General features: G+C 41.5%; 2 protein-coding genes across 7 annotated transcripts in view; one reads left to right on the forward strand and one right to left on the reverse strand.

Moving 5' to 3' along the window:
- CPM (carboxypeptidase M) overlaps positions 1-7006 on the forward strand; it is a 30079-nt gene extending 23073 nt beyond the window's left edge. For 2 of the 3 annotated variants that reach the window (XM_058805558.1, XM_058805556.1), the window contains 6 exons: positions 1146-1318; positions 2788-2972; positions 3224-3394; positions 4207-4359; positions 5410-5558; positions 6228-7005. In XM_058805558.1, coding sequence (XP_058661541.1) covers positions 1146-1318; positions 2788-2972; positions 3224-3394; positions 4207-4359; positions 5410-5558; positions 6228-6467 — 1071 coding nt within the window. In that variant the 3' untranslated portion in view covers positions 6468-7005. Of the gene's footprint in view, positions 1-1145; positions 1319-2787; positions 2973-3223; positions 3395-4206; positions 4360-5409; positions 5559-6227 lie in introns of all 3 variants that reach the window. The other variant, XM_058805557.1, reaches the window with a different exon arrangement.
- Positions 7007-8123: 1117 nt separating this feature from the next.
- MDM2 (MDM2 proto-oncogene) lies at positions 8124-25292 on the reverse strand. 4 transcript variants are annotated; one of them, XM_058804654.1, is made up of 11 exons: positions 25179-25292; positions 24576-24645; positions 22214-22288; positions 21721-21854; positions 21510-21559; positions 20200-20267; positions 19956-20049; positions 17238-17398; positions 16097-16252; positions 14708-14785; positions 8124-13288 (listed from the first exon to the last, which is right to left on the reverse strand). In XM_058804654.1, exons 2-11 carry the CDS (start codon positions 24639-24641, stop codon positions 12719-12721), a joined length of 1452 nt encoding a protein of 483 aa, XP_058660637.1. In that variant the 5' UTR covers positions 24642-24645; positions 25179-25292; the 3' UTR covers positions 8124-12718. The 4 variants fall into 4 exon arrangements, with proteins under 4 accessions (XP_058660637.1, XP_058660638.1, XP_058660639.1 ...); XM_058804655.1 differs by lacking the exon at positions 25179-25292 and adding an exon at positions 24736-24749; XM_058804656.1 differs by lacking the exon at positions 25179-25292 and having other exon boundaries at positions 24450-24637.
- Between the last annotated feature and the right edge of the window lie 842 nt (positions 25293-26134).

A 26134-nucleotide genomic window follows, 5' to 3' on the forward strand; every position in this document is an offset into this window, starting at 1 on the left:
AGAGCTTCCTGTACAAGACAGGTTCTGTTGCATCCCTTCTTGGATTTCACAGAGTGTACTTATCAAACCTGCAGAGCAGTCTGTTTTCACATACTCAGGTGCTGGTTTAGATCCTGTTGTGATATACCAGGCTTTGTTCTCTGAGATAAAGTAGAGATAAGTTATCTCTAGAACTCATCTGCTTGCAAGTCTTGGTTTGTTCCCTTTCCAGACAGGGTTTAGGAACCTAAAGCATCCTTGAGGAATGGGTCACAGTGCTGTGGAAAGTTCCCCTGGAAAGCAAGGCTCAATGAACACTAGCACTGCTTTCTGGGGTAGAATAGAATTGTCCTTAACTCTTGACACTATTTTGCCTAAAATCTGATAGACTAAAGGGAGATGTCAGGTTTCATGACTTACACAAACTTACATGAACAAAAATGTTTAGCTTTTTCTCTGCAACTACCTCTCCTTGATCCAAAGTCTGTATCCAAATGTCTTTCCATGTCCTTTTCTAAGGATTTTTTTGATTTCCCCAATGCACATGCTCGTGGCATTAAAATAAAGCAATGTAACAGAAGTATCTAGTGGCCTCTTTGATCTTGTATTAATATTGACTTCCATAAAAGAGGATCAACAAGAAAAAATCGTGCTCTGTGGCATTCTGGAAGATGTGGCAGACTTGTCCTCCCTTCCTTCTGAAGCTCCACTGCCAGGTGGTGCCACACAGTGCTGGCACTCGTGTGTGGGGTCCCAGTGCAGAGCTGGGACCCTGCAGTGGGACTGAGAAATTGCAGAGGAGTGTTCCCAAGCCCACATGATGTTTATCAGGCAGCTTCAGTTTTTGTTATAGCTGTTCCTTATCCATGCAAGATTTAAGCAGTGCATCTGACACCGTCAGCTTCCCATTATACAAAAAGGTCTGGTTGATCTGGGTTTAAAACCCTTGTGAAAACCCTCTAGTGATTCCTTTAATCTACTCAGTGGCTTTAAATATATTTAGGGGAGAGCATAAAACAAAGTAATGTGGATCAGTGTGCTCTCATATGCCTTGTATGTCTGTGTAGTCCATAAGAAAAACCTGGAAGTTAAGGCAGTGGGTATTTATTTATTTATTTTCTTCTTCCATATCAGACTTAAAGTAAATTTTGTGCTTCTTTACACAGACTGTTGGGAGAGAAATCCTGCTCCATTTGATAGATTTCCTGGTGACCAGCTATGGACGTGACCCAGTTATTACCCGCTTGCTCAATAATACCCGGATCCATATCATGCCAACCATGAATCCTGATGGATTTGAAGCTACAGAAGTGCCTGATTGTTATTACACACCAGGAAGGTAAGGGTGGCTTAGGAGGGTGGGAGAGGTAAAATAAATGGGTGGGGAGTAATAATTGCAGCTAGCCAGAAGACTGAATCACACTTGGTGGAGAGCAGAGTCTACAGGATGTGCTAGGGCTAATTTTTGCCTTCTGAAGACACATTGTTATGGCATAGAGTTTCTGGAAGTTTGAGTCAGACTGGTGTTTATATGTGGTGGAGCCAGAAAAAGATTGGTCAGAATTGGTGTAATGACCTCACCTTTTAGGCAGGAGACCCAGATTGCGAATACAAGCACAATTCCCCATTCTGTAGCTCCTTTAGAGTGCTACAAGAAAAGAAGGAAAATTCCACCCACAGGGATCTGTTTCAATTGGAGAATTCTGTAACCCTTCTTAATGTGAAAAGGTGTGTCTAAGTTTGTTGAATGGACTTTAGCCATGTGTTTAAAAATAATGTTGGATGTGGATTTAGTAAGAAGGAGGAGTTACACAAGCAGAGCTGGCTATAAATAGGTTCTTTGCTAATAGTGATGGTAGGGAAGAAAACCTACACAGAGGAAAATATAACTTGACATTGCATCCTGTGCTGCTTTTGCATTCTTTATTGTGACTATTGCAGAGACCAAAAAGGGGATGAGAAGCTTAACAAGCTAGAAGAGGGAAAGAGACAGTGAGAGAATGGGAATAAAAGCCCAAAAGACAGATTTGGGATGTGCAGAAAAAGCAAACCCATGAGCTGGAAGTTCTCTTGGATCACTGGCCTTGGCAACACCAGAAACAAGTGAAAAGAAAGTTTAGGTAGTTTAGTTCTTCTTTAGGTGACCAGTGTAGGCCCTCCTTTTTATTAAGAAAAAATGTATTCCTCGGCAAATAGATGGGACTTGTATGGAGGCGGGTATTTTTTATCCCCTCACTGTCAAATAGACAGAGTTTAACAGACTGAGCTCAAAAATTATCACAGTCAACAGTGAATACCCTCTTCATTCCTGTGCTGACCTAACTGAGAGAAAAAGCAAGAGAGTATTTGAACAGGCTGGGCATTAAGGGTCAGGGAGAATAAATGCATCCTGTGTTTGACTCCATTTTTTTCTGTCTGTTGAGAGTGAGAACAGCCCAAGGGATACGGCCATTCAATAGTTACCTTGGGCCTCTATACAAGCAGGAAAAACACATACAGGAAGAGGACAAAGTCCTTCTGATCTGGCTCTGGTTTTACTGATTCAGTTATGAGTAGGTGTGCATTCTGTGTGCAAGTTAAATATTCTCTGTTTCCATTTAGAAATGTTTTATTGTGGCCTATGAAAATTCCAGTGCTGCCAGAAAGCAAACTGGACTCCACCACTGTAACGCTTGAGAAATAAAAACTGGTCATCTTCCCTGTTCCCTGAAAATACTAGCACACCACAGACCTGGAGAAGTGGGAGGCTGGTGATGTGGGAGTATCCACAGGCAAAACAGAAATGGGAATGTCTTCTCTCTTTCTAAGGTACAATGGGAATAGAGAAGATCTGAACAGAAATTTTCCCGATGCCTTTGAGGACAACAGGGCCAGCATTCAGCCAGAGACTCAAGCAGTAATGGACTGGATCAAAAATGAAACGTTTGTTCTCTCAGCTAACCTGCATGGGGGTGCCCTGGTTGCCAGTTACACCTTTGATAATGGTAACCCAGGTAAGCTGCTGGCAAACTCTGTTCTCCCACAGCTGACTGGGTTTAGGAATATTGGCTGTACCAAAGGGAAATTTATAAGGATTCCTGCAAAGTTCCTCTAGCTTTTGAGCTGGGATGGGCAGAATTTTATAAACCCCATCAAAACTCACTGCCTAATATGGCCTTTTGGGAGATGTTTACCCTGCATGTAAGCCAACACTGTGTGTTTCACCAGTAATGAGAGTTGCACAATGGCTATCTTCACTCTGCAGTTACTGGCTCTTTGAAAGGCTATAGCAGATCTCCAGATGATGATGTCTTCATTCACCTGGCAAAAACCTATTCTTCCAACCATGCCAGCATGTACAAAGGGACGGGCTGTGACAGCAGGCAAACCTTCCCAGAAGGCATTACCAACGGGTACTCTTGGTACCAGCTGGAAGGTAAGAATGGCATTGATATTTCATTCAGCTGCTCCTGGTAAGGTGTTTTCTCACTTTCTCCTGCCATCTCTGATGATGAAAGGGCAGTGATGTTAGTCAGAGTAGAGGGCTGATGAGGGAAGCAAGTCAACTCATTCATGCAGATTCTGTGAGCAGGACCTGGATGTTTTCAGACTCCTCCAGCCAGCAATTCCACAAGTGAATGAGGCAGGCACTGCTGTTTGCCTGCTTCTGTGCCCTTGCTTAAGGCCTGCAGTAGCTGTATACATTACATACATGCGCACACTCTGCTTGGCATCAAGATCTTTCAGAAAGAAAGCCAATCTTCTATTCATATGTCGTACATTTTTAAATGTTTAATTACAAAAATAAAAGTTTTCTTTATTGTTTATGTGTAGCCAGATAGAATATGGGGCTTGTGCACTGTCTATGTTGTTTTCATTGTATTAAAAGACCTAAAAGGGTCTTGGAATGGCTTTGGCAGTGGCAAATCCTATGCCAGCCTATCTGTCCCTTTTTAGATGGAAAAGCTTGAATGAAGTCAAAGACCCATCCTTTCTCAGCCACAATCATCATCATTTCCAAAATGAAATATGTTTTAGAAAACAACACTCTATGAGTAACTAGAGTTAGTAATTAAGTTGGTTTTTCACAGGAGGCAGTAAATACAAGTGTGGCATTGAGGCATAATTTATGTGAATTACTTTTCTTACAGGTATGATGCAAGTACCAACATTTTAACTCTCCTATTTGTCTTTTATTTGACCTTAGTGTTTCTTTGCAGCTGAAAACACTTTTATTTCACTTTTAAGGTGGAATGCAAGATTACAACTATGTCTGGGGACAGTGTTTTGAAATTACACTGGAGCTGTCATGCTGTAAATATCCTCCAGAAGACCAGCTGGGAAAGTTCTGGAGAGACAACAAAGTTGCTCTGATCGAATATATCAAACAAGTACACCTAGGTGAGTATGGGAGTGGGGGCAGAGAGAAAACTGGGGCCAGCTTAGAGGGAGCTCTTCAGCAGCTGGGGCAGTGTCACAGCTCACAGGGGACAGATCTGGTGGTAACTTGGGAACTTCTGAACAGGAACTGCTACAAAGCCAGGGTGGGTGAGGCAGGAGAACTTACAAGTGTGTCAGGTGAGGGGATACTACAGTGTGCAAGGGGTTAAAATGTGCTGGGGCAGGAGCAAGGGGCTTGCCCTGGGAGCTGTCTGACCATGCACTCCCCTCCTCCCCTCTATTCCTGAGCACCCTTGGGACAATAATAATTTCAGTGGTCTCTAAGTGTATGTGTGCCTCAGCACTCATGCCATGGGTCTTTGCTGTTTGGATTTTGTAAACTTGAAAGGCTTCTCTAGGCGTGATCCAACTTCACATTTGGAAGAGAACTGCTTAGTGAAGCTGTGGTGCTTTACAGTGAGTTGAAGGGTTTGCACAAACCTGTTGCTTATCTTGCATTTTTTTACCCTAAATATCTGACTGCTGTTTTATCTCTCCCTGTGTTGCCTTGAAGATGGTGTGTGGGAATTAAGGGAAACTACTTCATAAGCAGACATTGTTGGTATTCTGCCTTTGGGAAATACTAGACAAGAGGCTGACTTATTTTAAATCACAGAAAAGAAGGGGGGGATGGGTGTGTGTGTAGGGGGGAGAGTGTGTGTGTGTGTGCGCAAAAATTGCCAAACCTGTAGCAAAGATTGAAGCCCTTCAGTAAAGGACATACAGTAAGTGTGTATGAATGATACCTTCAGCAAATGAGATTTGGAATATTAGAAGATTACAATGCTGCTTTCTAACTTAACATGGGGGTAAACTATTAACAACAGCCAAAGATTTTCTGGTTTAATTCCCTTGAGCAAGGCCGAAGTGACTAGGTGCTAATACTAGATGTGCTGAAAAGTGGTGAAATAGCCTTTGAGGGCATCCAGCAACAGAACAGTCTGCCTTTCTCAGAGAAGGAGGCTTACCAGTTACACTTCATGATCTTTCCCTCCTCTCCCTTTTTCATAGGTGTCAAAGGCCAAGTTACTGATAAGAATGGGAATCCTATTCCCAACGCCATCGTGGAAGCCAAAGGAAGGCCACATGTCTGCCCCTACAGAACAAATCAACACGGGGAGTACTTCCTTCTCCTTTTGCCTGGGACATATGTGATCAATGTGAGTACATATGTGATCAATGTGACTATGCAGCCTTACTGAAGTATTGTTTCCAATTGCATTGAGGTCCTGAGCACAGTGAGATTGCAGCCTTAGAGGTGGGTGAGCTGAGCTGCTCAAGTCATAGATAGGAGATGTAAAGACTCTTTAGCAGACTTTAAAAAAAATGTATTTAAATATTAGTCAGCTGAAGGGGAGTTGTTTGATACAGTCCTCAGTGTCCAGAGCTAAGCACTCCTTGGACCTTGGTGGTGGAACCAGCTGGGATGAGTCTGGAGCAAGGCAACAGGAGCTTGAGGTGTTTGAAACAAACCAGGAGCTCTTGCAGGGTGAGAGGGTGGAGCCTGGGATCTGCAGCAGGGGCTGACACCACCATGGGTGACTGTCACTTCCTTGTGCCAAAATGGTTTCCCTGTGGAAGTCCAAACATCCATGCCCTGTAGGCTCTGCCTGCTGCCAAAGGCTTATGCTTAAGCATCGCTGCAGGATTCTGGCTCTTGTACAGCAATAGTCTTACTGCTATAACATGAAAACTTTACTTTTCCCAGTCCACATTCTCAATGTATCTTTAGAATATTTTGCCCTGTACATTTAAAGTGTAAATATTAATTGTTTCACACTTGAATTCAGTGTTTCAAACCAAGGAAGAACTCTTGTGTTTGCTCCTAGGCTACTGTACCAGGATTTAAATCCATGCTGAAGACAGTGGAAATACCTGACAACACTGGAAACTTCAGTGCTGTGAAACAGGATTTCTCTTTCCCAGAGGTCTCAGATAAGATCAGCTCAAAAGTTGCTTCATGTCCCAAAACTCCCCTCTACCAAGAGCTCTCACGGGCTTCGGCTGCAGTAAAACCAACTGTACATCTCTTGGTTTTAATGACCGTTGTGCTTGCAATTTTCAAATAAAGTCAGGAATGACAAAGGCAAAATCTTCCTGCACAAATGTGGCTTTTCAGAGAAGGAATTGTATATGCAAAAGAAAGTATGTTTTTATAAACCAGATTCTCAGATTCACAATCGTGTTTACTGTATTTTGTAAAATACTGGTTTGACAAATGAATGTTTTACTTTACTTATAGTAGACATATTTTTAATTGTAACAGACTATCATATTTTTCTATGTAAATATTTTACTCCAAAGAAATTTCCTACACTCTATGCTGATAACTGTAGAATTTTGATGCAGAAAATACAAATACATTTTGAAGATTTTTCCCAAATTCCAAAACATTGTGAATTGTACTGCAATGTTTCATGCAAGCTCAGGTACCACACGACTAAGTCATCAGCTCAATACTAATTTCTCATAATAAAGCCACTGCTATAAATGAAGAATGGCATTTCTATATATGCTCTTTCTTACCTGGGCAGATGAGATGGCTCAGGGCTCAAATGAGGTAAAGGCCAGTGACACAGACATGTTTTAAGACAAGAAGATGAAAATGAAATTTGAGTATATAGCAAAGGGCTGTGCTGTGGAAGGTAGATAATAATCCACACCAACAGGGAAAAGGGAGGAATTTGTGGCTCTGAAAACCATGTTCTCCTATGGCAGAGCTGCTGAAAGCAATGTGGAAAGAGTCACTGACAGCTTTATACTGTGTCCATTTTTAACTGAATTTGTTGTGGCAGAGAACCACATACAATTCAGAATTCTTTGAATAATTTTAGCAATGGCTTTATACTGCTTCAACAGCCTCACAGCCCTGCTGCTGCACTGTTGGGACTGTTTAACAGCCTTGCCAGGAGCTGACAGGCACGTCAGCAAGGCACCAGCCAGCTCCAGTCACAGAGGGTGCTTTCAGTGCCCCCCTGGCTAGGCTGTACTGCAGGCAGGATTAGCAGATTCCTTTTGCCTGGCCAGTTGTGAGTCATTTTCAGAGCCCTTTGAAGCTGCCCAATTAACAGAAAATTTTTCAAGAAAAGCCAGTTAGTACCATCTCCTGTGTTTATTTTAAAGCTTTATCTGCCAGTAATTTTCTTGAGCAATTTCAAAAGTAAAGCAGCAAAGATTATCTTTGGAAACATCAATCTTTTCCTGTATACAGTAAATAAAAAATGCAGGAATTCAGTTAATCCTTTAATGCCTTTTAAAATCTCTCCTGAGGCATTGCTGCCTGTCACACCAAGCCCTTCCAGCTGGGCTGTGGCACTTGGGCACCAGACATTGCAGTGTGCAAATTCACTTCAGAACTTGAAACAGCAATGCCAATAGCAATGAGGGCTCTGTGCAAGAGACTGGTGTTTGAGTATTTCCCTCATATCCATTTGCATTTTCTACCTTTCCTCACCCTCTGATCCGCTGTGGGTTGTTTACCACACAGAGAAGTAATTATCCACTAAATCCCATCACTGCTCCTGCCACTTGTAGCAGGAAGAACGAGATTCCTTGAGTTAAAATCTCCCAAACCAAAGAAATCTGACAGAAGTCAGCAGTCCAGCAGCTGAGTGGGGGCAGAAAGAGCCTGTGTAGTGGTTCACAAAAGTAAGAATCTGTGTGAAAGCAAAGTACCAGAACTTCTAACAATCAAGTAACTGACATGAAAAAAAAAGAGCACCATGGAGTATATAAACAAATCTTTATTTAAAGCTTTTAAATGGAACACAGTATTCAATTTTCATCAGAAAAGGAAAAACTGAAAACTGAAAGATAAATGCAAGACACGTGGAACTTCTTGCAAATAGGTCTATACTGTGTGCAATTGGAGTGGATACTTGCATTTTAATGGTTACTGACTGTGGTCATACGTGCACTGGGTAGCTGGAAAGCAATGCACCAGGTCAAGCTCTTGAAAGCATGTTGCATAGTTATTTAAATTCACTATGAGCTACTCTATTCAACAGTCATCCCAGCTATGTGTAGTCAGACAACAAAGACTCTGGTTTTAGAAAAGCTATTGGTATTTTAGGTATAAATTAATCATCATCCTGACAGCCACTACTGTGGCTCAAGACCAAGAACCATCCTTTAAAAGCAGGCTGTTAAGCTAAAACATCTACTCAAAAGGGGAGCCACCACCTTTTTAAGTATCACTGAAAAATTTCACATGTATAATATAGCTCTAGATACACCAAAGAACCATTCACTTGAAGCTTTCAGTGCATCTATGCTAAAAAAAAAAAAACCCTAAGTAAACCCCCACACTGTAGTTAAAAGCAACAATTTTTCATGTTCTGTAAGTGCAATCCACTATTAAAACCTCAAGCTGGGTTTTGTGCTTTGCTTGTGCAACCTTTAAAGCACAAGCTGTGCCTTGGACTCCGGTGTGGAGGAGCTGGAAAGGCAGGGCAGGGCAGGTAATCCCCTGGAAAGGAGAGGGCTGATGCTCCAGCAAGGACCAAGGCTGCCCTACAAGCCCCTCCGTGACAACGCTGCCTCTCCTCAGGCCCCATCAACTGTCCAATATAATCCTCCCCACAGGGAAACCTCACAACAGCAAATGCCCCTTTTCAGGCCAAATGTTGCACAACAAAATGCTGTACCTTCCTGGGAGAACTCCTGCCCCACCGTGTGTGTGGTAAGTTAATGTGCTGAATAAATTACCTGCTTTAAAATTATAAACTCTACCTAATGTTACACCCCAACACAACAGCAGCCTTAGATTAAGATGGAGAAGAAAAAAATCTTCACCCATATTTCCATCCTATTTATTCAGTTTCATTAGGGTCTTAATAATTTTCTAATCTTTCTTTTCTAAGATACATTTTTCTGAAACAATTCTTCTTATTGCCACTCTGTAAGAACGAGGAATTTTCCTCATATTAGTCATAAGAGAAAAAAATCTGAAAAAAATCTTCATGCCCACAGACACTTCAGAGACAGCAACATTTGAACAAATGTACAGCAAACAGACCTCTGATAAAATCGTACCACACTCTTAAAAGGAATGTAAGCTTTTCATCAGTGAGCATTTTGAAGCACCTTTACCCTTTCTAAATCATCTGCTAAGGGGAGAGGCACAGGATGACACTGCTGGAGTGAGGTGGATTTCAATACTAATATAATGGCAATACTAACAAATAGGTAAATAGTTAAAGACTTGTATTTAAACAAAAAGTAGGTTTATTGTACTTTCTAAAAAAAATAATTGCAAGTTCTTGCACCATTTGTAGATAACTATTGTCTACCTGATGTGCAAGAAGGAAGAGACTAAGAAAATTACTGAAAATCACATACAGATGCATCCTCACAGTCATGTGTCCAAAGGCAAAAGCCATTTGCACCTTTGCAAATTAACCTGAAAGCCTCTCATCATCATCCTGCATCTCCTGGACCATCACCCCAACGTTACCAGCACCCAGAAGCAGTCAGTCAGCTCCTTGCCTGTACTGAGGGATGCAAAAGCATTCCAAAGGAAAGCAAAACACCACCAAAATATTTTCACTAAGCTGAGGTTGGACCAGCACCTTCTCTATTCAATAAATCTTGTTCAGGTTCAATGCAGAAATTGTTTTAAGGAAGGAAAAAAACCCCATAGACATATATCTCCCTTCTCAATATAATACGAGTATTTCTCTGAATTTTAATGCTACATTTCTTAAAATAATCCTCTTGTGCCTGTGATTTACTAAATAAGCATATTTATATAACTACACATGTAGCAGTAGACTAATTCAATAAATTAGAGCTCAAAACATCAACTGTGAGCACAAGTATATTTACAAACAGCAATAAATTATTGATTAAAGTGTGTACGATATTGCATAAGGATCTCTGACGTTTTGTACCAGTGTTTAAGGGCCAGAACAAGCAGGGTGCTCACTGCTCGTGCCCACACAGGAGACAGGGTGGAGGCAGAGCCAAAGGAGTCCCCACAGGAGCCACTGTGCCACAGCCCCGGGCACCAGCCCTGCACTGCACTGGCCTGCCAGTGTCCCCTGCAGGAACAGGCATCAATTCCCATCACTTCCACTTGGAAGGCATGCACCCACACCAAACAATTCAAAGTTGCACTAGAAGTCATTAAGAAAAATATTAGGCCATAGAATGTAACTCAAACCAAAATACTGACACAGTGATTTGCAGATGCAGAAATGAAAATGGCCCATTTCCTCCCCATTGTAGGGAGTGGAAGGTATTTCCAGGGCTATTCTCTGCAACAGAAGGCATGTGACTGGAAAGGATTGCCGAGAGGGATGGCACAATTTGTCCCAACAGGAAGAAGATAAGGACAGCTGATCCCCCAGCATGCAGTTACACAGCCAGGGCAGCCACTGCAGAGAAGGCATCGTGCTGAGACAGGGGAAGACACGGGAGACAATGCAGGGGACAAAGCTTCATAAGAACAAGATGAAACTTTTTAGGTACAATTCCCATGTTATTGATGCTTCTGCATATACACATCTATAATTATCTCTCACCTGTAGGTGCAATGAAGAGCCTCTGCAAGCCTCACAGCACCTAAGTTTATCAAATCAAAAATTAAAAAAAAATTACCAGGAAGTGCAAAGTAAGGCAAGTAGCTCTGTAATAGTATCTCTCTTTGAAAAAACTAGCTATCTGCCCAAAGGCCTTCTCTATCTGAGGCTGAAGGATTATCAAATCCTACAAAACCCATGAAAGGTTTCTGCTGATCAAAAAGCTTCCAAAAACTTCAAGCTACCTGATGTCCCTTTACAAATTGCAGGAGGCAAGAAACTTGCAAGTAAGAACGTGAATGAATACAACTGGAGTTTATATTTTGTTTGCTTAAAATGAACTATGTTAGAACTTTGGTACACCACTTTCTTTCACTAGCAACAAAATAACTCAAAAAAAAAAAAAGTATGAACAAAATGTGAATGATCCCAATAATTCAGTCTTTACCTATAAAGTTACTACTTTTCAACCAAGTCACAATCAAAGATTTACTAAGTCTTTCCTGTATCCCCTTACGTCCTTTTCCTGAGTACTTCCAGGCATTTGCAGCCCTGCAGTTAAGGAGGGCAGGAGGAGTCTCTGTGCCAGCTCACAGGCATCAGCAATTTCATACTGCTGGTGTTAGGGAAGCAGTTGAGCCTTAGCCTGTAAGATGGTAACACTGCACAATTCCTGCACTTGGACTACATCTCCACTCTGGGCACTCCCCTGTTTATCTGCCATTCCCTATTGGTCACACAATCAGCAACCACATGTAAAAATAAAAGGTACTAAAAATATACAAGTCCTCTTGTAGCATAGTTTTCCAAAGGAGTAAGAATCACTCGCAGGGTACAGAAACTCCTTGTGAAAGGCAGCCGAGTGATCTTCACTGCATCCTGGCTCCCACACTGTACCTTGCCTTAAGGCCCCCAGAACTGAGGCAGGCAGCAAACTCCCTGGGCACAGAACTGGTAAGTTTCACCAAGTTTTTGACAAAGTACAGTGAGGAGGCAAGAGCTAAAAGCAGTAAAGGACAGGTCTAACAAGACCAACTTTGAATGGCCAAGCACCTTGCAAAATATTTCCAGAATTCTCAAGATACAGATAAGAACAGTGAGTTGGAAAGACTACTGCACTTAAAGAATGTGAACTGGAACTGCACAGCTTAAGTGTTTCTACAGGTGAAGGGGAATTTCTTTTCTATTTTTATTACAGTGAATGTAGTAAGGCAGCTGAATATATTCTGCTAAGTCAGAAACAAGTGCAGAAACAGAAAACAACTGTTCCCTACTACTACCTGACATGAGAGCTCATAGCATATCCTTCATTTATCTTGTCTGTTGAGACTTGTTTCACGTGCACATAGGCAGAGGAGTCTGACTGAGCCTTATGTTTTCACCAAGCAACAAAAACTGGAACCTGGATAATCATATATTTTCTTAAATGAGGAATTTGCAGAAATACATACTTCAACATGTCTCTCCTCCAACAATTATTGAATTTGGGGTTTTAATGCACGTATTTAATTCAATAAAACAAATTTCACTAACTTGCATGGAACATTAAAACAATTGGAGAGGAGGTGGTTTAGAGGATCTGGTTACTTCTACTGAGAGGGATTTAAAATCTCCGAGTTGACTTCTGAGCATTAGGCAAACCTCTTAATAACTGCAGTGCAGTTATGTCAGCAATTATTTTTCACACAGAACGCAAAGAGACACAAAATATTAATTTTCCAATAAGCATACAAAAATAATTTCTTACTCTCTTAACCAGTTTCTGAAGTTTCTTTTGCTGCTTTCCAGTCAACACATGTCTAACTAAAATAAGTTAGCACAATCATTTGTATGGGCTGCCTGCACACTGGGCAGGGTTTGTTCCTCTTCTTGAGCTTTTTTGCACAGGTAAAACATGACATGAGGTGTCCCGTTTTGCCATGTACTATGCAGCCATTTTTAGGTCTGCTCTGACATATGACACACGGCTCTATGCTGGTAACAGGCAGACTGGATTCCATGCTTTCCTCTTTGTCTTGCATTTCTCTCTTCTCAGGCTCCTTGAAGTCCTCCTGACTGCTACAGAACATGCTGCTTGATGTTGATGGCTGGGAATAACCTTCACTTTCCTGGGACTCAGAAAGCTGTACTGATTTATCCTCATTCTCATCCACAGCTGGTTCTTTATCTTCAGTCATTTTTGTTTTCTTGCAATCAGGAACATCAAAACCTTCTCCAGACTCTGCAGGAAAGGAGGTTTCTAATTTGCTGTTTTCCAATTTCTCACTCTTTTGATCTGGAAGCCAATCCTCACGAAGGGCCCAGCATCTGTGGCAATGTCGTGGAAGTGGAGGATTCATTTCATTGCATTCGGGACACTTCCAATAATCCTTTAGAGAATCAAAGGTTGGAACAGCTTAAGCTACTTGGAACACTTACAACTGAAGTATTCAGACATTATAAACAATTTATTACTGCCAAAATAATTATGTTGAGCTATCAACTTGTTTACAATTTTAAAATTCCATTGAGTGGTTTTGGCCCCATTTTACAATTCTATATTAAAATGGTTCTTCTTTTAAAAGGACTCTGGCTTTCCTTTGTTTTGCAATAGGTTTATGAATAGAACAATTCATTATTTCCTACGCAAAACTGCAGAAACCAGACCACAAAATTCTTCAGAGGCCCTCATGAAAAACTCGTTAAAAAGGTCATAATTTCCCTTTTTTTTGGCTACGGACTCCTGCGACGGGAGCTATTCCAGGCGGAGGGACGGGACCCTTGCCCGGCGGCCGGCTGCGCTGCTGGTGCACAGCGCGGCCGGGAGAGGGCGCTCCGACACAGCGGCAGCACGGAAACGGCGGCCAAGGCAAACAGAAGGGGGAAAGGGAAAAAATAAAATGGCAAAACCAAGCGATGCATCAGCCTCTCACAGGTTACTCCACGGAGTACAATGAAAATAAACCACTGTTTCGTTAAAAATAAATTTTGCTTTTAAGTACAGAGACCCTTCTTAGAAACAATGCAAGCTGTATAGAAAATCAAAACAAAAAAAAAACCCAACCCAAAACTTACTTAGGCAAGTCCTGAAAAAAAAAAAATCAGTAACATCAAAAGCTTATAAAACAAATTTTAAATCCTAGAAGTAATGTACAGGTCTCTTTTCCTACACATAAGCACCACTATCTTTTCAGAAGGTGGCCAGCCCTGTCTTTAACACACCAAGTCCCTAAGTCCTACAGACTATCATGGGACTGGAACACTTCACAGTTCCACAAAACAGCTTTAATTCAAGTATCAAATGTGAAAAATATAAATAAGGTGATAGGACACACTAGAATTAAAATGCAGTGTTTTTTCACAAAAACATCTCCATATTTTGCCTCAAGACTGTCAATTTCTTCCCACACCTCAAGAAGGGTCTCACAGAATGTAGTGAAGGCATGTACATTTTTAAATGTACATGACCAAGATTAATTTTTTTCCATTTTGTTCAGAAAGTCAGATTTAGGCTCCAAATAATTTTCTTCCATTAAGTCAATGAAATGGTAAATTAGTGTGGGATTGGGGTTTTTTAAATAGATTAGGAAATTTATTACCCATTTAAAAAAAACCCCAAGATTCCTTAATAATCACATGTTCCTTAATAGACACAGTAATTAAAATATTGTATTGGAACCTTCACATAGACAAAGTCAATTTAATTATTAAAAAATCACTGGTAGCAATAGAACTCATCTATACTTCTTCATCTATTCCATGTCAGTTTACCCAATTTACGATGCTTCACCAGACAAGTTTTTACTCACAGCTAGAGAAATCTCTGGATCTTCATCAAATGAATCAGCATCACTATCTTCATCCTGGTAAATAGTCAGCTGATAAACCTGGTTTAAATTTAAAAAAAAAAAAAAAAAAATGTATATAGAACTGGCTTTTGGCATTTAATTAAAAATGCAAATATTTTTAACCTGCTAAGATTTTCAGATAGCGAGCTACTGGAGAGTCTCCAGGGATGGACTATTAAGATTATTAATGGATTAGAGGAGCTCTCATGTGAGGAAAGCTGAAAGAGCTGGGAATGTTCAGCCTGGAGAAGGCTCAGGGCAGGAGGTAAAGGATGGCATCAAGAACACACAGCCACGCTGTTTTCAGTGGTGTCCAGTGGCAGGACAATGGCAACTAGCACAAGTTAAACACAGGAGGTTCCCCCTGAGTATCACCTTTCACTGTGAGGATGAAGGAGCACTGGCATGGCTTGCCCTGAGCACCTAAGAAGCCTCCATCCCTGGAGATATTCAAGACACCTGGACATGGACCTGGGCAATCAGCTCTGCCTGAGCCAGGGCAGGTGGGTAAGACAACCTCCAGAGGCCCCTTGGAACACCAGCCATCCTGCAATTCCCAAAACTACTGCCTGGAGCAGGGGCTTTCCTCCTCCAAGACACCATCCTCTCTCAGGGTGCAGCTCTGCTCTACACTACAGTTTGGTGTACATCAGTACAGTCAGTCCCATTCAGCCTCTCAGCTACCACAATCATGTATGTCCCTGGGGAATTCTGCCTCTGGTACTCAACTAATCTTGCTATGAGCTGATTAACCTCTTTAAAGTAACAGAAAACTAACCCAGGAAGAAAACCCTACATACATTCTCACTTCATTCCCGTCATTCTAGAAATCTCTTGAAAATTGCAGTAATCACAATTTTTCTGTCTTTCTGCCTACTAACAAAGATTCCTAAAACTTTGGTTCAACATCTCTATGAAACATTTGGACATATCCCTTTGGAAAGAGTTACTCAGAAAGGTTTCCTTTGGTCTCAAGGGTTGTCAAATCTCAACATGTACTTCTAGAATTAAAAATGCAGTAAGGCTATAGTACACATGCGGCCACTGACTTCAACAGCTGGTAAGAGCAGTTAAACACCCAGACTTTTCTATCCAGCCCCTTTCAGAGCCTGCAGAAAGCCTCAGCACCATTTCAGTAGCTGGCTGGTGAGTTGTAAAAAGGTGACCCAATTGCACCAACATGTATTTTGATTTAATGAACAACTGGCTGCAGACTGTGACACCAGCACATGCAGTTTGCAAATATACCTGAAGAGTTCTCCTTGGAAACTTGCAGGAATTTTTCATGTTGAAATTCCTTTTCCTTCTCATCCCCTCCCCCCAGGGTCAAACAAGGAAAGCAGATAGTACCTCATCATCTTCATCAGTGAGCTCCTGCCCTTCTTCATTATGGCTGTAATCTTCTGAATAAACAGACTCAACTTCAAACTCCACACTGAACTGGTCTGATACAGAACCATGGTCAAACCAATCTGAGTTTTCACTTAATGAACTAGCATCAAGATCCTGAGGAAAACAAAAAAAGAAAGCACACATTCAACCTCACCAGTCCATATACACAAGACTACTGATAAAACAACTCTCAGGATAAAACTGTACTACTCAGTATAATTAGCTATGGAAGAAAAAGGACCAGCTGCTGTGAGACACAGTACTTTTTATGAGATAAACAAATTATAGGGGGGTAAAAAGAAAGCTAGGCCTGGAAGCCTTTTGCTGGCTCTAGTAAGAAACTGCACTCAGCCTACAGGCAGCTGAAAGGCTGCAGTCATTATTTCAGAAAGTCCCTCCTAAAAAGTGAAAGAACAGATGAAAGAAGATGGTATCTTTTGGCTGCATGTCATTCAATTCCCTATTCTCATAAACTTTGTTTAATCTGAAATAATTTTTTAACATCTACAAAACATGAAGATTGAAAATACAGTATTAGTGCTGTCAATTGAGAACACAGTATGTGACCAGGAATACTGTTAGTTCAACTCTTCATGACTTAATCGAACCACAAATTTGCCCTGGTATTGGCTAGAAACAATACAAAACTTCTGAATAATGGCATGGCAAATTAATACAATGCACCATCAGCACCCATTCCACTGGGTAGTTACCAAAGCTGTACCAGAACTAACACCCAACTCTGAATTATGGAGTATCTATGACTCTTTTTGCTTAGCATTCTAAGAAATATTTATTTTAAAACACAAAATATGTCTGACTTTTTTCCATACTGTGCCAAATAGCGAGAATCTTGGTTTTTAAAGAATATTCAACATTAATATTTTTTAAAATTTCACTTCAGCTTTGCCAGAAGACCTATGAAAAACCCCACTCCACCCACACGTCTACTTTTCTTTCAACCTCTTTTCTTTCCTCACACACCACTGAAGGCACTGCCGCTTTTAATTAAGAACACTGTTTTCAGATGCATGTTTGCACTTGTGGCATCTGCAAAATTTGTACCACAAAAATACTTTACTTTTCTATTTTGACTTACAGGAATGGAAAGAGAATCTGTTGAATCACTGCTATTGCTTCTTTCACGGCACAGACCACTGACTACACACCATGAGAGACTTTCATCAAATGTCACCGAAATGTTCTCTGACTTGTGTCGCTTTCTTCTGTCACTGTGCAGGTCATCTGAAGAACTTTTTTCTGAGCATAGTCAAGAATTTTTTTTATTACTCAAAAACATCTATGCAATGTGCAGTTTTGAATTTTCTAAACAGAAGCTTAAAACACAATTTACTACAAAGAAATCTAGTAAAGTACAATATTACAATTTTTTTTTTTTTTATGGGGCAAAAAGGCACTAAGACTTATTTTAAAAGACACAACAACTCTTACATCCACACAGTGTGAAACATTTCTGAAACCAGTATTTCAGGGGCTGGCTTTCCCCACTTGTCTCATCAGTACACTTATAAATGGCAGTCTCCACATGGAAGACAACAGCAAATTTGGAAGAATTTTTACTCCACACACAACATGTTAAACCCTTCCTAATTTTTAAGAAATACAATTAAAATCTTACTTGTCCTCACTCCCTCTATAGGCAACAGACAGAAAGGCACTTTAAGAGGGCTTTTGTCCACCCCAGAATTTGTGGGGAGATAGTGCAATTAGCTCCCAGTTCACAGGCATCCAGAACACCTTGTGCTAAGCAAGGTAAGTTCAGGTTCAAGTTTCAGACAACTCAACATATTTATCAGTGCACTATATGTAATTGTATTTACCCAACAAGATTTTTGTAACAAACTCTTAGAACTTTCATAGCACCCTAGCAGGAAAACCTTCAAGACATACTATGCAAAAGCTGAACTCTGAAAGCATTGCTTTAACTCTGCTTACTAAGCATGCTTAGTTTGAGGGCAAAAAGGCAATGCTTTGTAAACACATCGTGTTTTGGAACAATCACCTACAGCAGCATGAGGACTAAGGGCACACCATTTTAGGGGTAGGCAAATCAAAATTTAGCTCCATTGACTTCTAGAGCATTTGGTAAAAAACAATTTTATATAAAAATGTGTTGCAAATTCAGCATGTCAGCACAGGGGAGTGAAAACCTCCCAAGACGTCAACAACTTTTGGTTCAACAGGCCTTGGTACAAGCCTGCTGGCTCCCCTGCAGGTGCCTTTTGCACCCACCCTCTGTTGTCCACCTTCTCCCTCGCCTTGTAAATCACACTGTGACAATCCAAAAGTCTTCAAGTCTTGAATCTTTCATTATTAAAAAACAAAAAGGAAAAAAAAAAGGAGAACAAAACACTTGTACATACTTTGAGACTTCTCTTACTCTCCCTTGGTGCTTCTTGGCTCAGCCCCTTTCTTTTCTTTTCTTTTTTCCGCCCTGAGAGAGCCCCACCAAACTTGGTGCCCCAAGGCCCAAAGGTTGCTCCTGTCCATCGTTGTCCTCATTTAGTTGTCATGGCTCCATGCCGTACTGATACTGTATCACCACAAGGTCTCTATACTCTATTTAAGGGGCTCCAAAAGAGCCACTACTATCCCAATTTAACAAGAATAGTGGTTTAAAAGGAAGATTTCCTATAAATTAGAAAAAAAGTGTATATAAAAACACTATATTAAAAGAACTCTTAAGGTTGTAACAAACTAATAAATGGATGCAAGGCAAGAGTTAATAATCAAACCTATAATAAGTAAGCACAACCCAGGACCTTATGTGCTCTGTGCCATGCCTAAATATTACAGGTTGTGATGTTTAACCAAGACTTTCCATCCTTTCATCAGTTTTAGTTACAACATTAAAATGTTCTTTTAATTTAGTGCAAACCGCTCAGCAACGCAGCACTGGTTTGGGACTGACTTAACATAACAGTGGCCTATGAGGGACACAAAAAATACTACTTGAAAGATGAGGAACAGAAAAATGCTCCTGAGCAAGTGAAGAAAAGGAAGTTCTATGCAGTGACAGAAGGTTATCACTGCCCAGGTAAGTGAAATCACCTAGTCATGAGGCAAGACAGTAAGTGATGGAACAAACTAATGTAAGAAATTCCACTGAAGAATATTTACATAGAACTGTAGAGAACACTTCCATTGAGAAACTAAACCAGGTTTACAATGACCAGATTGTTATTGCTACTAGAAGAAACATTCTGTGTTTTGAAAATGTATTTGCCAGTGATTATTGAATAACCACAGTAAAGACAAACGGGAGGCCAATATGACACTTAGGTCACCAGATGTTTTAACAAGTGCTTAATGAATGGGGAGGTACCTGAATATATCCAAAATCATCCTGTGTTATTACCACACCTTTGATGCCTCCCACCAGTTGAAATCCAAAGAAAACTGGCATTAGTGAACAAACAAATTTTCAAATTTTGTGGCTGTCTACAGAGGGAATTGAAATTAATTTGATGGTATCAGTAGATTACAAACAAAAGTGTTCTCATAATGAAGATAACACAACTGATATAAGTTCTGCTGATGTGAAAAAGTTTAACAGAGCCATGGAGTAAGTTATTCCATCATCTTACTAACAATTCTAGACATCCAAACTGTAAAATGACATTGGAGCAATGCAAGAAATTGTGTTTTTCTTTCAGACTGAAATTTTGGTTTAGGTAAGCAGAGAAACATGAGTAGTATTTGCAGCATCTTCCAAGTCAGCAAGGCAAGAGAATGTAGCTTTTCCCTCTAAGTGGCCATGCTACTGGAAAGCCCTGCACCATAAATCTGCAGATACCAGATTCACTGTGTGTCCTCCTCCTAGAAGATGTAGTTGGTTGGGAAGTCAGGCTTGATGAAGTCTGGTTCTCTTCTAACTCTTGCCTAGATTCCTGAAAACAGAAATACTGAGTAAGCCTGAGCATAAATATGAGGTAAAATTCAAGAATCAACTTACTAAATTAAACCATTGCTACGATCATGCAAAACTGAATAGAATGTACAACTCAGAATAATTTATTCAAATAAAATAAAAATGGCACCTTAACAACATTTTCTTCTTCAAGCTGAGATGTGGCATCATCCTCAGGTGTGTCACCAAGAGTAGAGTCTGAAACCAAACCAAAATAATACTTATAATACAATATAGCAGAAAAACTCAATTTCAGGCTGAAAAAGTAAATTCTAAGTAAAACTTAAAATCCAGACATTTTGCAACAATGGAAAAAACACACTGCTCCTTTGTTTTCCAGGTGTGTGCAGCACCTTCCCTGCAACATTACTGAAGTGGAAACGTGGGGAGAAAGAAGAAATGTCAACTGAAAGCAGCTCAGAATTCTGTTACAAATGGCTTCAAATGAAGTCTGTGCATAAACTGTGATTCTGCAGATATGAAAGAATATAAGCAGGAAATGTAATTACTTGCTCCTCTCCAAAGTGCTTTTTACTACTTATGGGAACCCTGAGTTAGAAAGACATACAATAGAAGAAAAATTAGTTATTGTTAAAGATATATGCTTAGTAACTGACAGATCCTGAATTAATAAAGAGTCTTTCCTGAAAAAATAACTGGAAGATAAATTTAAGTTTGCAAGCTTAACAATGGGGATGACAAAGAGAGCAAGTTTCCCATCTTCAGCAGTTGAACACTTGCCTTTAGGAAAAACCAGAAACAAAGGGTGTCTTTAAAGAGATTTAGAGGCCAATTTACAAAATGGTTTCCATTGTTTAACTTCTGTTTCAGACCCCATATTAGGCAAAAATTACAGCTATACTGAGCATTTTTATACTGCAGGACTGTGTGTAACAACTCTGCATTCAAGGAGTGGCTATCTGCAACATCACCACAAAGATACTTTTTAAAAGTATACAGCCCATTTAAAACAGGGCTGAGTATAGCTCAGAATGACCAGTCCAAATGTACTTCACATTCAGTTGTGAAAATTAAAACAGAACTTTACCACAAGAAAAAAAGCCTTTGCCCTAATTTCATTGCTGGCATAAGTTTAAGAAGTTTATTTTTCATATTCAAACCTTGTACGTTGTTGAGGGCTTTATCAATAACAAATACAAGCAAATTACTTAAGTTTGTAATTTAGTAGCCTTTTTGTTCAGCTCTGTGTTTTTTCTGGTTCTAGTCCAATAAAATTACCCAATTTTTTTGTTCTACTGAGGAAACAAGTGTTTGCTTTGGTTCACCATTTGTGATTGCTCTGGACTATAGTGAGCAAAGCCAAACAGCTAATAATGGAGAGCACACTGCTGTCAGATCACTGTCTGCAAGATTCATCATGAAAATTCTATTTTCCCTACTGCTGCTTCCCAAACAAATCACCCTCCTAAGCTAGCTTACCTTGTTGATTGATTGCTATCAGATTTCTGGAAATCATTGAATATAGCCTCCTTAAATAGGGATAAAGAAAGAGATGATACAAGTTAGCTACACGTAACCATAAAAGAGAGCTTACCATCTTTGAAGATGCGGAGAGTTAAAAAAGGGACATATGCATGATGGTCTTCATTATTTCCCAACCAGACTCTCAGAAAAGAATCCCATTTTTTACCTGTGTTCTTTTACTGAAAAGCTTGTTACTCCAAATAACTCCCCCAGGAGATCATTTGCACAGTGTACAATATGCTGCTGTTTTTCATCATATAATTGCTTAGACATAATATATTGTCCAATATAGAATATTACCTGTGAAATAAATTAAACACAGATGTTAAATATCCAGGTTGTTTCTTAAAGTGTAAGAGACAAAGCATATTAAATACATTCAAATTTACTCTTCAAACTCTGCCTAAAACTCTCTTTGAGCTGACAGATTTTCATCCATCATTCCAGAAGAACACTACTATTCTACTGACCACCAGAAACTTTTGTTCAGATTTTTGAGAAACTTGCTAAATACCCAACTACAAGTCAGCAGGAGAATAAACACTGTCTTATCTCAATTTCTAGACAAGCTATGAAAAACACTGCCCTCCCATTTACCCAACCCAAAACAATCTATCTATACTCACTGTAGTCTACCTTTAGTGGTTAAAAGTTCTCACCTCCTTCATAGTAAAAGTGTCCTTTTCAGCACCAGCTAACTTTAACAATTTTAACAACAGTGGCTTTGGCTTAACCTGTGTATGAAAGGAGAAAAAATACACTAATTATTCACAAAAAACCCCCATTTATTTATACCAGCTGTCTTCCTCCTTCTGTATTAATCTGATATGCAAGCATACAACTGCATTAAAACCTATCTTCATTCAAGTTTTTCACCTTGCAAAGTTCAAACTTAAAAGCAAATAATATGAACCAAATCATACTAAACTTCTCATACACTGTTCATCTTAGCTCAAACCCCAGTTCTGCACTGTCCCCTGGTTTCAGCTGGGGTAGTTAATTTTCTTCCTAGTAGCTGCTACAGGGCTGTGTTTTTGATTTAGAGGGACAATAATGTTCCCAGCACACTGAAGTTTTTGTTGTTGCTAAGTAGCTACACTAAATCAAGGACTTTTCAGTGTCCCATGCTCTGCCAGTGAGGACATGCACAAGCCCTGAGGGAACATGGCCAGCACAGCTGACCTGAACTGGCCAAGGGGATATTCCATACCACAGAATGCCAGGCCTAGTGCTATGAACATGGGAGTTGGCCAGGGGGTTAAACCTCAACACAATGGTAAATACAAATTCCTTAACTGGAGCTACAAAATTTGTTTATTAGTTCCAAGTCCAGGGCTAGGTCCTGGGGAACTCAGCTTCACTCCTTTAACCATTACCACAACTCCCAAAGGGGAGGGAGGATGGAAACAGACCTCTGTGACAGCTAGGTCCACAGTGCAAGTCATAAAACACTGGTCCATCTCTTTCTTAGTCTCTTTCTGTGACAGTTTCTGAGGTTTTGGTTTTGCATTTGCCAGCTGGGCTGCTTTACCTCTCTTAGCTGGGACCAGCACACCCTGTCCCTTCTGTCATACCTCACTCACACCCACCTCCCACCCAATGTCCTCCCACCCAGTCACCGTGCCAGCAGTTTAATCTGCAGTCACTCTATGACAATTTCCAAGGCAGAGGAAGGAAAAGTTAAACAAAATCACTTCTCCCATACATACATACACACAAACTGCACTGTCCCACACAGCTGAGCCAGCACCAGTGCAGCAGATGAGAACAAGCTGCAGCAAAGCCTGTGGAGCCACTGATGCTCCCAGAGCAGTATATTCCAGTCACCTCTTTAACAATAGTGCAACCATTCTAAAACCGGGCTAATATTTAGCTATCCTGATATATTACATAAAATAAAATGTAAAAAATAAACACACAGAAAGTAAAAAAAAAAAAACCAAACCAAAATAGGGAAGTGTGAACAAAATATCATGGGACAAGGAATTAATGTTTGAGGAAGGGTGGAGGAGGGGAACCACCCTTCATTCCATTCCAAAGATCGACTAAAACCAACATAAGTCTCAGTGAGTTAACAAGATATTAGCTGCAAGAATTACACATTACAAAAAAAAAAACCGCTAAGCTCCTGGGCAACATTAGCTGTCCATTCACCCCCTCCTAAGAACTGAATTATTTAGAACATGTGTCACATATACTAGTTTCATAAAAGAAGCAAACAAAACCTTATTCAAGCACTACTGACAGTTAAGCATAGCAAGGCACAGTTTCAAAACTGAATCCACACCTAAGCCCACTTTTAATCCCCAGCCCTCTCCTCCTGTCTCCTCCAAGTTCTGCAGCCTTGCAGCTCTGACAGCAGACAGTACTATCACAATATGATGGTATAAAAAAAAAGGAAGACACAAATTTAAAAAATCAATTTTGAACAGTACTGTTCTGCAATTTCACTTTTTTGAAGTTCTACTGTCAAATCCACACTTTTAAGCTTAACCCTTCTACACAAGATAATTCAGTTCAACCATCATTGTACATATGCATTTCAGGTGTAAAAGGCTTCAATCCTCAGGAAAACTAAGGACAAAACAGCAGAACTATCACTGTATTATGGAAAGTCTAGAAATGCAAAGCCATAACACAAGTCGAAAATCTTCCCATTATTTCACCAAGAGTATGTTTTGTACGATGGAGATTTTCTAAAGCTCTTCAGCTACAGGATCTTTAACAATTACCACCCGAAATACTTACAACTATCAAATCTGATCATAGGATCCTTTTTATTAAAAGAAATCAAAAACCATCAAACGTCTCCAGGAAACATTCTAGACCTATACCATTACCCTGTACTCTCAATAACGCTGAAGGTTTGCTTCCTACAGAAACAAAGAGAACCACCTTCTCTGGCTGGACTTCCTGGCTTTTCTCCAGCCATCGCTCGGTAAGCACAGGATTCTTCTGAATTAGCCGCTAAAAACTCTGCAAAAAGCACGCAAAACAACCACGCGCCCAGCAGCTACTGACCAGCGCCTCTTGCTCCGAAGCGGCGGCAGAGGGATCCGTAAGGGAGGACATCTTGGTATTGCACATTTGCCTGCAGTGAAAGGAGAGTAAGCTCAGATCGCGGCACACAGCGACACAGCTCGGGCGGGCGGCAGCCGCCAGGCCGGCGGGGCCCACTCACCCGGCGCCTGCTCCAGCCCGCACGCTGGGCTCCGGCGGCGGTGTCGGTGTCTGTGCCGGGCCGGACCGGGCCGGGCCGGGCCTTATATAGCGCTGCCCAGAGGAGGCAAGTCAGGGCTTAGCTCCGCCGCGGCCCGGCCCGGCCCGACATGCCTGAGCATGACCCGCAGCGCCGCCGCCGACTCACCGAGGGGGGCGGGCGGGCGCCACTGGCCCGCGCTGACTCACCGCGGCCGGCGGCGTGGGGAGACGGCGCCGTAGAGGAACAGCGGCGATCCCGCGCCCCGCACCCACCCGCCCGCCCGGCGCGGCCTGCCTGGCCTGGCCTGGCCCCGTTCCTCCGGCGGGAGCCCCTCCCCCCAGCACCGAGGGCCGCACGAGCCACCGGCGAGACCCCCGGCGCCCCCTCAGCCCCCGAGCGCGCCGCGATCGATCCCCACGCACCGCCAGCCACGCCCGCTCCGCTGCCCGGCCCGCGGCGGGTGGAGCGCCGGGCCCCGGCCGGACCCTCTAGCGCGGCCCCGGCGCGCCGCGCACGCCGCCCGCCGCCATGTTGGTGCCCGCAGCGCCCCCTGCGCCCGCTGGCCGCGGGAAGCGGCCCCGGGGAGGGAAAGGCGGCCCCCTCCCGCCGCGCACCGGCAGCGACGCAGCCCGGGCCGGCCGCCTCAGGCCCAGCAGCGTCTCTGGGCACCAGCTCCGCTTCAGCGGCCGCCCATGCCTTCTAAGTTGGTTTCATTTCCAGAGGTAGTTAAGAAATGAAACTAAGAGAAAACTCTGCATCCAGAGATAGTTGGACGTTGTCGTTCTATGCTCTTGTCATCTCCCATTCTACAATTTTCTGAATCTTTCAAATGTAAGGCGTTTGGAAGTATGTTACTTTCACAGGTACTTATTAGTTGTTACACTTCAACTCGAACTGGTTAGTTTTTAGTCCGTCTTTTCTAATTCTCAGGTTTTTTCTTTGCCCATGACGTTTTGAAATTATTTTTGAATAATGAAAAGCTTTTTTCAGAGAACATGAGTGGTGCAGACAGTGTTTAAAGATAGGCTAGAGCAGAGGGAGTGTAATGCTACTTTTCCATGACAACTAACTTGTCCAAACAAGCAGTGGATAATTGCCTGGACTTGTCTGAGCTTCTCGGCAACCATGGCACCTTGTAAAAATTCCACAACGGTTTAAATCCAGATATTTGTGTGACGACGGATTTTCAAGATGACCTTGTTATCTCTCTAGAGCATAAAGCTCAAGGTCTAGTGAGGGACAGCCGAGAAGCTGCCAGAATTTTGCAAAGCCTGGTCACCTCTTTTTAGTGCTGGGATTTGAGGGCAAACAGAAATCTCTTTCTAGTATAGTCAAGAATGTCCTGCAGCAGGCAAAGTCTGATATCTGCTCTTTTCCA

This window comes from Ammospiza caudacuta, chromosome 5, assembly GCF_027887145.1.
Source record: "Ammospiza caudacuta isolate bAmmCau1 chromosome 5, bAmmCau1.pri, whole genome shotgun sequence".
Taxonomy (NCBI): Eukaryota; Metazoa; Chordata; class Aves; order Passeriformes; family Passerellidae; genus Ammospiza; species Ammospiza caudacuta.

What these genes read in the sequence shown, in the direction of transcription:
- MDM2 (XM_058804654.1), bottom strand. Translation starts at nt 24,641, where the DNA reads ATGTGCAATACCAAGATGTCCTCCCTTACGGATCCCTCTGCCGCCGCT. An exon ending in ACACTTTTACTATGAAGGAG is followed by an intron (nt 21,855 to 22,213) that starts GTGAGAACTTTT and finishes TTTATTTCACAG; the next exon opens with GTAATATTCTATATTGGACA. An exon ending in TTTTCAGTAAAAGAACACAG is followed by an intron (nt 21,560 to 21,720) that starts GTAAAAAATGGG and finishes TCCCTATTTAAG; the next exon opens with GAGGCTATATTCAATGATTT.